Source organism: Strigops habroptila, chromosome 6 (assembly GCF_004027225.2).
Source record: "Strigops habroptila isolate Jane chromosome 6, bStrHab1.2.pri, whole genome shotgun sequence".
NCBI classification, from domain to species: domain Eukaryota; kingdom Metazoa; phylum Chordata; class Aves; order Psittaciformes; family Psittacidae; genus Strigops; species Strigops habroptila.
The window spans coordinates 63,577,529-63,591,635 of record NC_044282.2 but is presented as its reverse complement, the minus strand read 5'-3'; the positions used below and the strand labels follow the sequence as shown (position 1 = coordinate 63,591,635).

Below are 14,107 nucleotides of genomic sequence, written 5' to 3'. Positions count from 1 at the left end.
TTACATGTTTGGTTTTTTTAAGTATAATATTTGCTAAATATAATTCTTCCCTGGTGACTGACTGAGGTTTTACTATGTGTTACTGCTACACAACCAATGTTCCTCTCTTCCTTTCAGGTTTGGTTTGGGGGGTTTTTCCTCCAGTTTTTCATTATTTCAGTTCTCTATCCATTTTGTCTATCAATGTCTACTCGGCACAAACTATTTCATACCCATAGACTGAAACGCTATATAACTAGATATGGTAAGTCCTCAATGTAATAGGCAACTGTACACAACATTTTTAAACTGCCTCCTAGCAATAAAATTGAACATCTCGTTTTCTCGATTACTTTTACAAGGCAGAAAATACCCAAAACATACAGGGAAGGAAAAGAGTAAGCAAAACCATATCCCAGCCCTTAAGCACTTTTCCCCCTATTTCCAATTATTTTCTTCCGATCATAAGGATCACGCATCACTTCATTACCTAAATCTGAACAAAGTATGAAGATTCTCTCTGAAATTCAGTGTTGATGGCTAACCTAACTTTAGAAACATACTGCAACTAAATAGGACAGGAATCTTCCTGGCTTGTAACAAAGGAAGAAAATATGTATGCATGTGTGGTGAGAAAAAAAATTACTTAAAGAAAAAGGCTACTGGGCAAAGTCCTCTATTATCTATGTCAATCTCTAACTGAATCTTTTCCTACCAATGTTTTAGTTTTTCTGCCCCAAGTAATTCATTAACACAGAATAGCTATGCTGAAACATATTTGCATTCCTAAAACTAATTGTTACCAAAAACTATTACATATTATTAAACCCAGAATGTATTTAAAAGCCAAAACAAAAACCAACCACAACCAAATTATTTAAATAGGACCAAATGTATAAATACATCTGACAAATACAACAGTGCAGATTGCACAGTAACTGCAAACCTCTTACTGGTAAAATGAATGCTAAGTTCCTAACTGAAGACAACTGTAGGTCGGAACCTGAGACGTCAAATCCAAGTTCTGTTCAACTCCTCTGTCATTTTCCAAAACCGTAGAATTCAACAATTTTCACTGTGTGCTGAATACTCCCAAGCTAAAATTAAATAAAATCCAATGCAGAAAGATTTAGTTTTTCCCCTACTACAAAGAGAAACAAAAAGTCATTAGCTATAGCGCTTCAAATCATTGAGCGTAATGCAGACCAGAACCAGGTGGGATGCATCCAAGGTGCTGAGGTAGCTGGCCAATATTTTCATGATACCACTCTCTAACATTTGAAAAGAAAAAAGTGGCCTGATAGTCAGAGGAACCTCAACAAGCTGAAGGAGCAGGCAACACAACCCCACAGGGTTTAACATAGCCAAGTGAAAAGTCCTGCAGCTAGGACAGACCAACCACATGTAAGAGAGAAAGTTTGTTTAGTATAATCCTGGTCCACAACAGAAGAATGAATCAACTACTAAATGTTTCTTCTAGTTTCCAGAAGGATTAGGTTTTACTGGAAGAATCTCACAGTGAAGCATTACCACCAAATTAGAATTATCTTCTTTGCTTCACAATGATCACTTGCAGTTGTGAAGAAAGCACTGAAACACAGAAAGTGCTGTCGGTTGGCTTTAAAAATCCTCTCATGATTGTGTACTTCACAAGCTTTATCAAAGTAATAATTTTTCAAGAGTGTACTTAACAGTAGAATGCACTAAGGCAAAAGAGTGTACACAAGAGTGTACTAGGACAAAAGAAAGATGGAAAAGGACGGTCCAGTTAGGAAGCATGTTCTCATTCATCTCCTGGACCCACAGATACTAGGCTAGCAAGATATGTGACAACACTGAAATTAACCTGAAAAAGATTATAAGAAGTGTTAAACTCAGAAGAAAAAACCAAAAGCAAACTGAACTGAGTAACCAAAACCACACTCCCAAAGCCAGAGAAATTGCACAGCATGGAGGCAATCCCATTGCATACAGAGAAATCTAAGCTACTGATCTCAAAACAATTTGTGAAACATTTTTATAACAAGCAACACAGGAAATTCCTTCCAAGAACAGGGAAGACAATGTAAGCTCTCAGTAACTATGGTATTGGCAGATTCAACTCACACCAAGCCAAATGATGCCAAAACAAACGAAAACTCCAAAACAAAACAGATCACGAACAAAACAAGACATTCCCAAGCATCCCAGTTTTTCATTTTCCCCTCAGTAAACTTATATTACAGTATCTCAAAAATCAAAGAAAATTTGCAGAATAATGCCCTTGATCTCACATAGAATGTTCCCCCCCCCCCAACAGTATACAAAGATGTTCAAGATTTAAAAGCATTACTTTTCTAACTACACCATGCCTAAAGAGCAGAGAAATAAGAAAACTCACTTTCTAGAGTAATTTCTACACTGCAGTGGTAACAACCAAATTTTTTAGCAGTGCAGTCCAAGAAAATTTGGGAAGTGTATCAGACAACAAACGATGCCAAATGCCATTGAAAACACTTATGACTCCACTTCCCTTTATTTGTATTAAGTGTATATTCCTTCTGTAATTCTGTAATATAATTACCATCTGGAGAAACTGGACACATTTATCATAAAATCATAGAACAGTTAGGGTTGGAAAGGACCTTAAGATCATCTAGTTCCAACCCCCCTGCCATTTATATAATTTTATAGTCTTTCGTGAGGTTATTTAAAGGAATTACCAGACAAAAATACAAAGAGAATGTCTCTTCTATTTTTAATCACCCTCCAAAAAATTTACAAGTTAAACATTGTAAGGCAGTTAAAGAAATTAGAATGAGTGCATAATACTGAGCCCCTTTTGTAAGTGATTCAACTGAACATAAATACAAGTTAAGAACTTTCAATACTGCACATACTAAGAATTCCTTCCCATGTTACAGAAATACATATATAGACTAATCCTTACATTGAATGGCTTTTACACAGATGAAAACACCAATACAACAACACGACAAAACATGAGCTTTGAAAAAGGAAATCAAAGACAAAACTAACACTGACAAAGTAAGGCATAAATTGAAAAATACCAGTTTAGATCTTGCAGTGTAGTATACTTCTTCTGAATTGTCGAAAAAATCGCTACTGTCAGGCTGTTCGTTAGATAGAGATCAAGAAACTCAAGTTATTTATATTGTGACTGAAAGCCATGTATACATAAAGGGAAATTTTCTTGCTAAAAAGTTATTAGTTGAAACTCAAACCATGTTTAACATAGTTCTGCAAATGGGGGTAAAACACAGCTACAAGTATGGGCACACTACCAAACACTACCAAATCACACCAAAACAATGAATTTACTGTTCATCACGTGGGCTGTGGTAATGAGTGACAAGCTGCCTCAGTAAAATGCAAGTATATGTACCAGTTCAACGTCTCAGTGCACTACCAACAATAACTCATCAGGCTGCACTGCCTCAGTCCTTTGGTTTTGAACTCATACACATGGGTAAATAAGCATAAAGTTTAAGCACGCTTTAGCAAGACAAAAGGAAAAGGGTCAGAACTGCTTTAATGAAAAGGGATCTGCACTGTTACTGCTAGAGGAAGAGACGTGCATCTCTTGTTCCTGCTTCCATTTCAAAGACTTTCTCTCCCAGAGCATGTAGCGTAACAAAATCCCCCTCAGCTCGGTTTGTACTAAGGCTCTTTGCTAGAGCACCCATTCTCTGAATAGATCTTGTCTGCATTAGACATGCCAATTTAAATTGTCCATTGGTTCTACATCTAATGACAAAATATGTTTTTTTCTTTGCTCTACAGAACCAACATTTATCATTTTAAAAATTAGAGTTCTGTTTTATCTGGAAAGGACGTATCAGGTCTGCATCCTCCATTCTAATATGAGCGGTGGAGCAGTTAATTTCCCTCTTCAACAAGATCCAAACAAGCAGTTATAGATCTTCCTTATAGGCAGGGAGATGAGGCAAGTTCTCTGGACAGCTTTCAAGTATGCAAGCTCTGACAAGAATAGACAATACTAAAAGACTTCCTTATCAGCTGCATTAATCTGGACCATTCAAGAGTTTCTGAGATTCCAAAGTGCAAAGGTTCTGATTACTAACGCACAGGTAGGAAAAGGCTCCATTCCTCCCTTCCAACACCTGCCAAAGAAGTGCTCTCGAAAGTTGTGACGAAAATCTCCCTCCCAAATTGAGAACTCAGGTTCCTAAGGTGCAATGAAAACACCTCTCTGCCCTGTGAAATTGTCCCCTAACTGGTTTGTATAATCAGTGACTGATAAGAAATGGAAAAAGTATTTTTAAAACTTCAGCTTCTCCATTATCATCTTGTTGCAACTGTGATTATGGATAAGTATAAATAAAGTTCTTAAGGAGCAAAAGCATAAATAATTTGAACTATACAATGCTAAGATAGTACTTTCTTCATAATCCAGACAATGCAACAGGGAAGCAAAGCCAGAATAACTTGGAATCAGTTCAAAAACCATTCTGAATTAACTGATGAGTTTATGGTAAAAACACTGACTTCATTACCATATTTAATAAACACTTGTATAACCAGGGCTCATAAACGTTGTTATGCAGTTATGTCAAGGTCTAAATAACATATCTGAAATAATTGCCTAAGCCCTACATGTGATTTGGTAAGCTATTCTTCTCCATCTCAAACAAGCACCAGAAACTGCAGACTATCTGTCCAGTCAGTTGGTTGCTGAGGCAGAGCAAGACTATATACAACCTCACACACCAGAGCCAGCTGACCCACTACCAAAAGACTAGGCACCGGGAAGGAGATTTCAGTACAACTACAGATCAATACAAGGAAATCTGCGTCAGAAGCCCCACTCACGCATAGTTTGTAGACTACAAAAAAGGAAGTACATTCCTAGGTACACACCCTTCCCAAAACCAACTCAGAGCAAAGCCAATGTCCCTCCCACCCGTGTACTAAGCCAATTTAACACCTGCCTTAGGAAAACAAAGAGAACACAGAAGTCTGAAGGAAGCAAGCAAAGGAGCGTCCTTTTTACTCAGGAACGTGAAGAAGCTGCCAACGTGCACAAATGTGAAAAGCAACAGGCACCATAGAAGAGTGGAAGCTTACTGTGTGTGAGACAGCACAGACACCTTTTCCTTCTCTGCTCAAGTTCTCATACCCCTTGTACTGATGGGTGCATAGGAAGAAAACATTGGCAATACACAAAAACAGAATACAACAACTGCCAGGCTCAGCGTGGCTCAGGTGTGATGCAGGGGCACAAAAAGGTTGTTTGCGTGGGGAAAATAAGAACTCCACAAAATCCAATTTTTTAAAATGCATTATGCATATCTTTCCCAGGCCCTCAATTTTATCATTTCCATTATCAATCATTGTCAATATAAGCACAAGGGAGAGAAACATTTTGAGTACACACAGCAATTCTACAATTAAAGTAACTCCATAAATAAAGGGAATGATATACTTGACAATGGGGTATAAAGCATAGACGAAACCCACAAGACAAAGAGCTGTTGCTTACCACATAAATCACACCTGTCAGAGCCCTCAAATAAAGAGTCTTGCTGCATATAGTGTAATGGCACCAAAAAAATTAAGACCCATATGTTATGACATATTGCTACGAATTTTAGTAGCACTAAGGAACTATGCTACCTATATTGGAGTTCTCCGCCACATATATTTGGAGGAAATAATGTGCAAAGCATAGCCCATGTTTCTTGTTACTCACAAATTCATGATGTGGCTCTGTCTCTTTCCTCAAGGGTGGATCAAATTTTACTTGACCAACTAAAGAGGAGAAAAGGAAAACAAGAATTTAAGTTGGACTGTAATTAGGCAAAACCTACTCATTAGCAGGATCAGAAAAAAAACATTCAGCAAGCAGAGCAGTGAAGTGCCCGCTTTAGAGGAGCAGTACAGCTGTAAATTATAGAAAAAAATACATCCTTTGTGTGAATTCACTCCTGGATATGTTCTTCTGGGAGATTCACCCAGAGCACATATCCAGGAGTGAATTCCCAGTGCTTCTGGGTAAATATCCAAGCACTAAAGAGCCTTGAATAAAGTTTGGAGAGAGCTAATCACATCTTGTAGAACAGTTCTTTATCACTCCTCCCCTAAATTTTAGCTTAAGAAAAGGTAACTAAAGCTCCAAGTATTACTTCGATTTAATTCAAGCAAAAGAATGACCACAATTTGAGGTGTGGAGTCTGCTTTTAATGGTCAGTGATCAACCTCCTCCCTTCCCAATTTCTACATGCCTGTTTCAACCCAAAAAGCAAAAACTACAATAAAATATTAAATTATGGAAATAAAATCTCCTCTGCCATTCTGTTATCCAGCAGAAGCTGGCATCACTCTGAAAATCCTTGCTGGAGCGGCATATGAAGCTATATCAGTCAGCAGAACTCAGGCTGCATCTTCTTCAATTAAGATGAAGCAACAGTGAGATTTGCTGAAGTGCTGATAAAGCGTGTGTTCAAATATTATACACTAAAATTTCTTTTGCATAGTATTTAGAACCTATATCCATAAGTGAAACAGCATAAGGTTTTGTTTTCCTATATATCACTAAAAATGTTCCTATGTGTGTCAAATACCCAGAATACAAATTGAAGTAACTGAATATCAAGGATTATCTTTAATGTTGTCAAATATGCTTACAGTTGATTTCAGAGCGTGTCTTTTCTTCTCTCACATTTCTACTCGTTGAATGAATTCTATGAGGCACTACAAGAGGCTAGAAGAGAAAAACAAAACACTTCAATACCAAAATATACTCACTTGAAACCCAGTATCGTGTACATAGTTTTCAGCAGGTTTCTTTAGCATAATACCAGAAAAAAAGAAAGAAATCAAGCAGAAGCTAAAGACTGCATGCACGTGTTTTTACATTAAAGTTAGAATTATTTGGAGACGTTTTATCTGTAGAGTATCTTCAACTCCAAGGTAAGGGGTTTTAAAACACTGGATTTGAGTAAATAAAGACAATATTGGCCAGCACTGGTCTTTGCTCTGATAACATTTCCTTTTTGCCCCATTCACTTTAAGGATATTGGTAGTTTCCAAAATAAGCAGTAAGACTAAATCTGACTTACTGGAAGTGTTTAATTCATTTATATACCCCAATCGTTTTCCCAGCTTCTAACCTAAACTGATTCCTAAGAAGTCATCAGTTTAAGTAGATGATAAGTTATCCTGAGGTTTTCAGAGTTGAATAGAAGGGAGGATTCCTGGTATTCTTGTGCTGTGTGGCAAGAGCAATATCATCATTTTTACAAATTCACCTTCATATTTATGTTCCACTTCTATTTTTACCCCTGGATTTCCATTTACTTCTCTACAGAACAAAGTAGCATGAATTTAAAGACTTGGCTTTCATTTATTTGCCCCTGTTGAATTTTCTCTCTTCTTTCCACATCCACTACTGCAGGTTCTCTTAGAAACTCTAACTTAAGGTTTCTTAATGACAGTACAAGACCAGCTGACTTCTGTATACAATCAGATCCCAAAATTAGCAATATAAATCCTAACAGTGTGCTTTCAGTATGTCCTCTACAACAAAAATCTTACTCTTTAGAGAAAAGTTCATTCTCCATCATGTTAAACCAAGTAATCTCTGAAAACCACATGTTCACTATGTTTGTGTTGAGTATGTGGCAGCAAAACAACTTTTAATTAAAGCAATCTGACACAATAGTGCCAGAAATTTGCTGAGCTGGTATGTTAGCTTTGCTTTTGTATATACTAATTATAATCTTCACATGGCAAATTCTGACTACAAAGTGATGACAGAGTTGGAGAACTTCAACTGCAGTACTATCACAAAGAGTCACAAATAGCTTAGCAACTCTGTTTATCCCTGAAATATTATCTGAAAGCATTATTTCCCTTCTCCCCTTTCATCACACACTACTTCTTTTCTTTATATTACAATCCAACACATATGCACAGAGTGTTTCATCTCTCATTTGTTTACTCTGGTCTTATTTGAAAGAAGAGAGACTTACAAATTGCGGGTATTTTCTCTCTATGTATTTACGTATCTCTGAAGGGCAGTTTTTAATTTCTTGTAACTTATGGCAATCCTCCCCTTCCTCAGTTCTGGTTTGTGTTGTATGTTCTTTTGAGCTTTAAAAATGGTTTACTATAGCTCTCGATGTGTTCAAGGCTTGATCTGTTTTCTACTTCAGTATTTCAAATACTCTTAAGTGTTAAAAGATACAATCTTCTGTTAAGAGGCATTGCACCCTTGCACATGATGCATGGGCATCTGTAACACCAGCACCAGGAGCCTGACTGCAGTGGCGGTAGGAGGTATTTTTGCCTTTGCAGCAATATGAGAGCTCCTTGCATCCTGCCATAGATGCTTGTACTACACAACAGGGAGAGCCTGCTCTCTCACCATCTTCTTCTTGCCCACAGAATTACTGAAAGGAGTCACATCCTCATCTCTCAGTCATGAGAACAGAGTCCTCAAGTCACCTTAAAAGGCCTACACTGACAACAAACTGATACAAACAGCTGACATCTGAGCTGTGCAGGAGGACAAAGGAATGTAGGATAACTTCCTGATGCTAAAATTGTGCCCAAATGGCATATACATCATGATACATATCTCGGGAACATCTTATCCCCAAAACATGCTAAGGATAAAACATGTGCACTTTCCTCTTTGCAAGCTTTTCAGCTAACGTCACATCCATCATGAGAGTCACTGTCACAGAAATGTGAACAGTCAGTTGTCAACATCCAAAGATTTATTATTAAGGAAGTGAAAGCAGAGTCTCAAATGGATATCCTGCCTTTGACTAAATGGGAAACCAAGTGAGGTCCTCCATGAGTTGGCGTAGAGAAAAATATCCAAAATGTCTGTTACAGATATTGCTACCAAATGAACAATGACTGTATCTAGGGGAGACCTTTCTGATGACACCCAAATAACCTGATTGCATGTTTTTAGCTTTGTTTTCACAAAAAAAAAAAAAAAAAAAAAAAAAAAATCCACATGTTTCCAAGTTTAAATGATTTAAAGATGTAGTATGGCACTCCTCAAAGAGGTGCCAAATGCACATTTTAATCTGTCCCTCGCCCACATGACTTTGCAGACTATCCAAGCAGTAACAGATAGCATCCCCATAAAGGCAGCACAGGCAGGTGGAGAACTGTCATCACAGTGGGCAGTAGACTTGCCTTCAAAGACCACCAATAGCCAGAAAAGCTGTACAGCCTCTAAAAAAACCCCCCAAAAACAACTAACCCACCACCCCAAATAACCAAAACTCCAAAGAAACTGGCAAGCAGGTCTGAAGCTCAAGATTCTCACAGTGTTGTTTGTAACATGTTATGTTGTACCATGATTTGTTGCTTTCAATCTTTGATAAACGCATTCAGGTGATTGCCACAAGCATAGGAGTGACCAGTCCTCAAGTTCAGATTAATGGCTCCAGCTACCTCTCTGATTGGAGCACGTGTATATATATATATATAAAAATATATATATATATATATTTATAAATGGAGCACCCACACTTCTTATTCCTTCCTTTAAGTTTCTTATAGGAAACACTAAAACGCCAAAAACTGCTCTGCCCGTGGCAGGATTCTTCATCTGAAATATAGACCTTGCTCAAGATGCATCAGATAATTCATTATCACCCGCTTTATTCGCAGAGGTGGGTTCTAGACTTGCTTGTTACAAATAAAATGTTTTCTTAAGTGTCACTATCAATCTCATTTTTCAGGTGGATTAAATGCCTCAATGGAAAATTGTCTGGCCACATGGTTAGAGGAGAAATGAGAAGAGACATAGAAGAGTTGTCTATCCAATGAAAATGACCCAGCATGGCAGGTAACCATGTTCAAAGCTCACTGGTGAGCTCAAGAATGTGTGATGAACAATGATGAAGTATCATTATGCCTAGTACAGAAGCTCACGAATGCAGCAAGAAACCCCTCAGCAACATAAAGAACAAATGAACTAACATGTGAAAAACACATATCAGAGACATGCAAATAGCTTGCTTGTCCTCTGCACTTCGCCAGTCTAGCTCCCTGATAAATGATGGAAATATGCATTCTCTGATCACTGCTGTGGGGTTGTTTTCATTTTCTCCCCAGAAATAACATGTCAATAAAATGTGTACTGAAATGAACTCTATACAGGAAGAGAACGGAGATTCTCCACCTCAGTGGCTCAAAATGAAGATCAAGATTCTTACTGGAAAGATCTACCAGTGATGGGAGGAATGCCACACAAGGTTGCAGTACAATTTCCAGGAAAGCATGGAAGACTCGCAGAGCAAGCTACTCTGATCCGAGCAGCTCATTCACACGAAGCACGCTGAAAACAGCTACCCTTCTTTTTATGACAGCTCATGAAAGCTTTGGCTTTCTGGTTTCTACAGAAACATCACTTTAACCGGCCTTGAGCTTTCTATCACTACAGAAGAGAGAACTGAATGACACCTGATCCTTGCAGCTTATGATGAGAAGATCCAAGCTCTTCAGTGCTGTCGGGCATCAGACACCTTTCTCTTAACACCAACATGAAAATCAACCACATTAAGCGTTTTCTTGTGTGTTTAACTTCCCTAAATATTTTAACAGAAAATTTATGAAGTGTGTTCCACTATTTCCAATTGCTTTTAAAATCCTTATTCATTCAATCATTATTCATGCATTCAATCTTTATGCCTTCCTCTCCCTCTCGCCCATTCAGGAAGTACGTAACCACTGCACTTCACAATACAAAAAAGATCTATTTCACTTGGGCTTCTTTCCACATTCATTTATTTCAACTTCTAAGGAAGAACAGAATCACAGGATGGTTTGGGTTGGAAAGGACCTTAAAGCTCATCCAGTTCCAATCCCCTGCCACAGGCAGGGACACCGTCCACTAGACCAGGTTGCTCCAAGCCCCGTCCAACCTGGCCTTGAACACTGCCAGGGGTGGGGCAGCCACAGCTTCTCTGGGCAACCTGTGCCAGTGCCTCACCACCCTCATTTCAACGCCTTTCAAAGGCATTGATGCATGTCAACTTCTTGCTGCTGTTCCAGAGGATATAAGCTCATTTAACTTGTAAAAATCTTAAAATTAGTATCTTACAGTAGCTGCTTCTTTTAAGCTTATTTTCGCTTGAAGGCATTTTTAGACTAGTTTATCCATACAAAAAGTAAAACACAATATGCAATTAATGAATCAACGGCATTTGTGTCAAAAGGATTATTTTTTCCTCCAAAAAAGACATTATCAGTTAGGGAACTGTAAACATTTGGAAAAGTCTTCATTAACATACGGTTCAGTACAAAGACAGGATGCAGTAACAGAGTATCTATCTGTCTTCTCTTATTTATGAAACAGTTCAGTCCTGCACTGTTTATCATCTTACATAAGCATGCTATTTTTTCTTAGCTGTTAAAGCAGAAGAATCAGAAAATCTCCCTTTAACACCACCAAGAGAAATCAAGTTTCAGAGTATTTCAAGATAGAAAAGAATCTGCAAGAAGCACACAGCAAACCATTTGACAAGAAGAACTACAGGATCATTCTCCTCTTCTCATAAGTAAATTAGGACCAAAAGAACAAGTTTTACAGATGTACAAAATTATTTTTATAAATGCTTTCTTTGCAGATGAAAAACCATTTGCAGATGGAAACAATTCCACAAAGAAACAGAAAACAGAATGCACGACAGAACCCAGGACTGGAGGAGTCGTCCATATTTACTGTTGGAAAATTGTTGAAGGACACCAGTAAACAACATTTAAAGTGTTTACATCTCTTTCTTTTTGAGCTTCTCTCCCCCAAATATAATGAATTTTGGTAAGTGCCTGTACGTGCAACTGAGCAGCACAATCAAAAGTAAAAGCAACCCTTGAAACTATTCCTAGATCACAAAATATTCAGTGGCTCAACATATCATAATCATTTACTTTTATCAGCAAATGAAAACCTAATTCTATGATTCTATGATTTAATGATTAAACATATTCCTACCTCAGGATCATCATCATCAAAATCGTGGTAAGTGGAATGATCAGGATTATTCATTTTATCCAAAAGTTCAATAGCAAGACTCCGATTTAATGGCTGGGTAACAAAAGGATGCTGAAAGACAAAGAAAAACACATTAAAATTACAACCACTCATATTAAGCATATTGTAATCTTATAGCTTAAAAAAAAACAATCCCATTCATAAATTTATACCTGTAGTAACTTTTCAGCTGTAGGTCTTTTTTTAGGATTTTTTGTAAGTGCCATTTTCACAAAATGATGGAAACTATTGGACCTGTAAAATGAAGCGGTAAGCATTAGAATCAGATGCCGAGTGAAATATACGATCATTATCTACTGAAACAGAAAAGTACTTACCATTTCATTTTGTCCTTTAATTTAGGAGGCTGGAAGTTGCTTTTTGTCATTAGAAAAAGTGCTCTGGAAAAAAACACAACAGTATTTCTGTGGTTTACACTGCAATACATATACAAGATGAATTATTAAATACATTATTTAGTTGGCAGGAAGAAGTCCATCAGTCTAAGAGATGCTCCCAACATTACACATTTATGCACCAGAAAGAGTTGTTACAATTTCTACCACAAACATTCAGAATGCTTACAACCCAATGCCCTTGCAATACATCCAAACACCACAAGCACACACAGCCACTACTCCAAGTGGATTAGTTACAAAGATATATCTACACACTAAGCCTTAACCCCTTACTAACCTCATTGGATGTAGGTCAAACATTGGAGGTTGAAGTTCAGCAAGCTCTATAGCAGTTATTCCAACTGCCCACAGATCACAGAGTTGGTTATAGCCACCTTTTCTTTCTACTGCTGCAACTTCTGGTGCCATCCTAAAGGGTAAAAGACATTTTTAGGTAAACTTCTTGCCACAAACAAAACATCCTTCTGTACGCAATACAGAAATCATACAGTACTGTAAGCAGCTTACTACTCTTTTCCCCTAAAGCTCTCAATCTATAAGCTCACATATACATTTATACAATGGATATATACGTGTGTGTGTGTGTAAAATTTACATATACACAAAGTTTTCCTCTATGATCTTCTAGTAACTAATAGGCAGTTTCCAAAACAGCTATTTAGCAGTAAGTAGATGAAACCAGTTTCAGACTTCATTGCAGGCACACAATGAACTACTACTCAAACACCAAAGGGCCTAAGGTATAATTATTCCAAATAATATCCAAATACACGCATTGCCGCAGAAAGTGATCAACTGACTTTGAAGAATTCTAACAAAGAAACGAAATTAACAAAATGTCAGCTTTTCTGAAAGCATGAGAACTCATTGGTACCTCTGCACAGAGCACTTCTTGGTTTTAAGGTCTGCCTCTCTAATGTCAGAAGACTTCATTTAAATTAACAAAGTAGTTTCACAGCCTCAGGCAGCAAAAATTAACAAACATAACTGACACATAAATAGAAACACCTAAAGAAAATTATTCACTGGGCATTATCACACATTTTGAATGGCCAAAGTGAATTATGGATTTAATTCTCCTATACAGCCAGATCAAACAGCAAACGTTAATATTTTGTAGCTTTGAACTTTATTAGTCCAGATCACCTGAAAAGCAGCAGTGGAACTGGAGATGTAAGTGAATACAGGCAAGACAGACGAACGTCACTTAATGCGTGCTCCAGTAAAGCAGCGAGTGGCATCTCAAATCATAGAATCATTTAGGTTGGAAAAGACCTTTAAAATCAAGTCCAGCAGTAGACCTAACACTACCAAGTCCACCACTAAACCATGTCAGTATCTGTGCATCTTTTATATACCTCCAGGGATGGTGACTCAACCACTTCCCTGGGCAGCTTGTTCCAGTGCCTGACTACCCTTTCGGTGAAGCAATTTTTTCTAACATGATGCATTAGTTAAACACAGACATCCTTATCTGTAGATCTGAAAACATCCATCAAGTTTAGTGGTACAGCTTATTGCACGTTTGCATAGTTAAACTAAAATTACTAAGTCTCTTCAAGAGTTTATAGAAAAACTCTAAATCAAAAAGGAAAGAGTTACCAAAGCAGAGGGGAACAAGGGTTAACTTTAGCAAGACATGAAGAGGAGCACAAGGGTAAATAGCACGGTTACTAGAACTAAAGAC

General features: G+C 37.6%; 1 protein-coding gene across 21 annotated transcripts in view; it reads right to left on the bottom strand.

Moving 5' to 3' along the window:
• Positions 1 to 14,107, bottom strand: part of MAP4K3 (mitogen-activated protein kinase kinase kinase kinase 3) — a 79,377-nt gene that overhangs the window by 36,300 nt on the left and 28,970 nt on the right. For 16 of the 21 annotated variants that reach the window (XM_030490704.1, XM_032920031.1, XM_030490710.1 and 13 more), the window contains 7 exons: positions 12,698 to 12,829; positions 12,340 to 12,402; positions 12,175 to 12,256; positions 11,963 to 12,073; positions 6,628 to 6,703; positions 5,693 to 5,751; positions 3,030 to 3,092 (listed from right to left, as the gene is read on the bottom strand). In XM_030490704.1, the coding sequence (XP_030346564.1) occupies positions 3,030 to 3,092; positions 5,693 to 5,751; positions 6,628 to 6,703; positions 11,963 to 12,073; positions 12,175 to 12,256; positions 12,340 to 12,402; positions 12,698 to 12,829 (586 nt within the window). The remainder of the gene's footprint in view (positions 1 to 3,029; positions 3,093 to 5,692; positions 5,752 to 6,627; positions 6,704 to 11,962; positions 12,074 to 12,174; positions 12,257 to 12,339; positions 12,403 to 12,697; positions 12,830 to 14,107) is intronic. The other 5 variants (XM_030490708.1, XM_030490715.1, XM_030490707.1 and 2 more) reach the window with 1 other exon arrangement.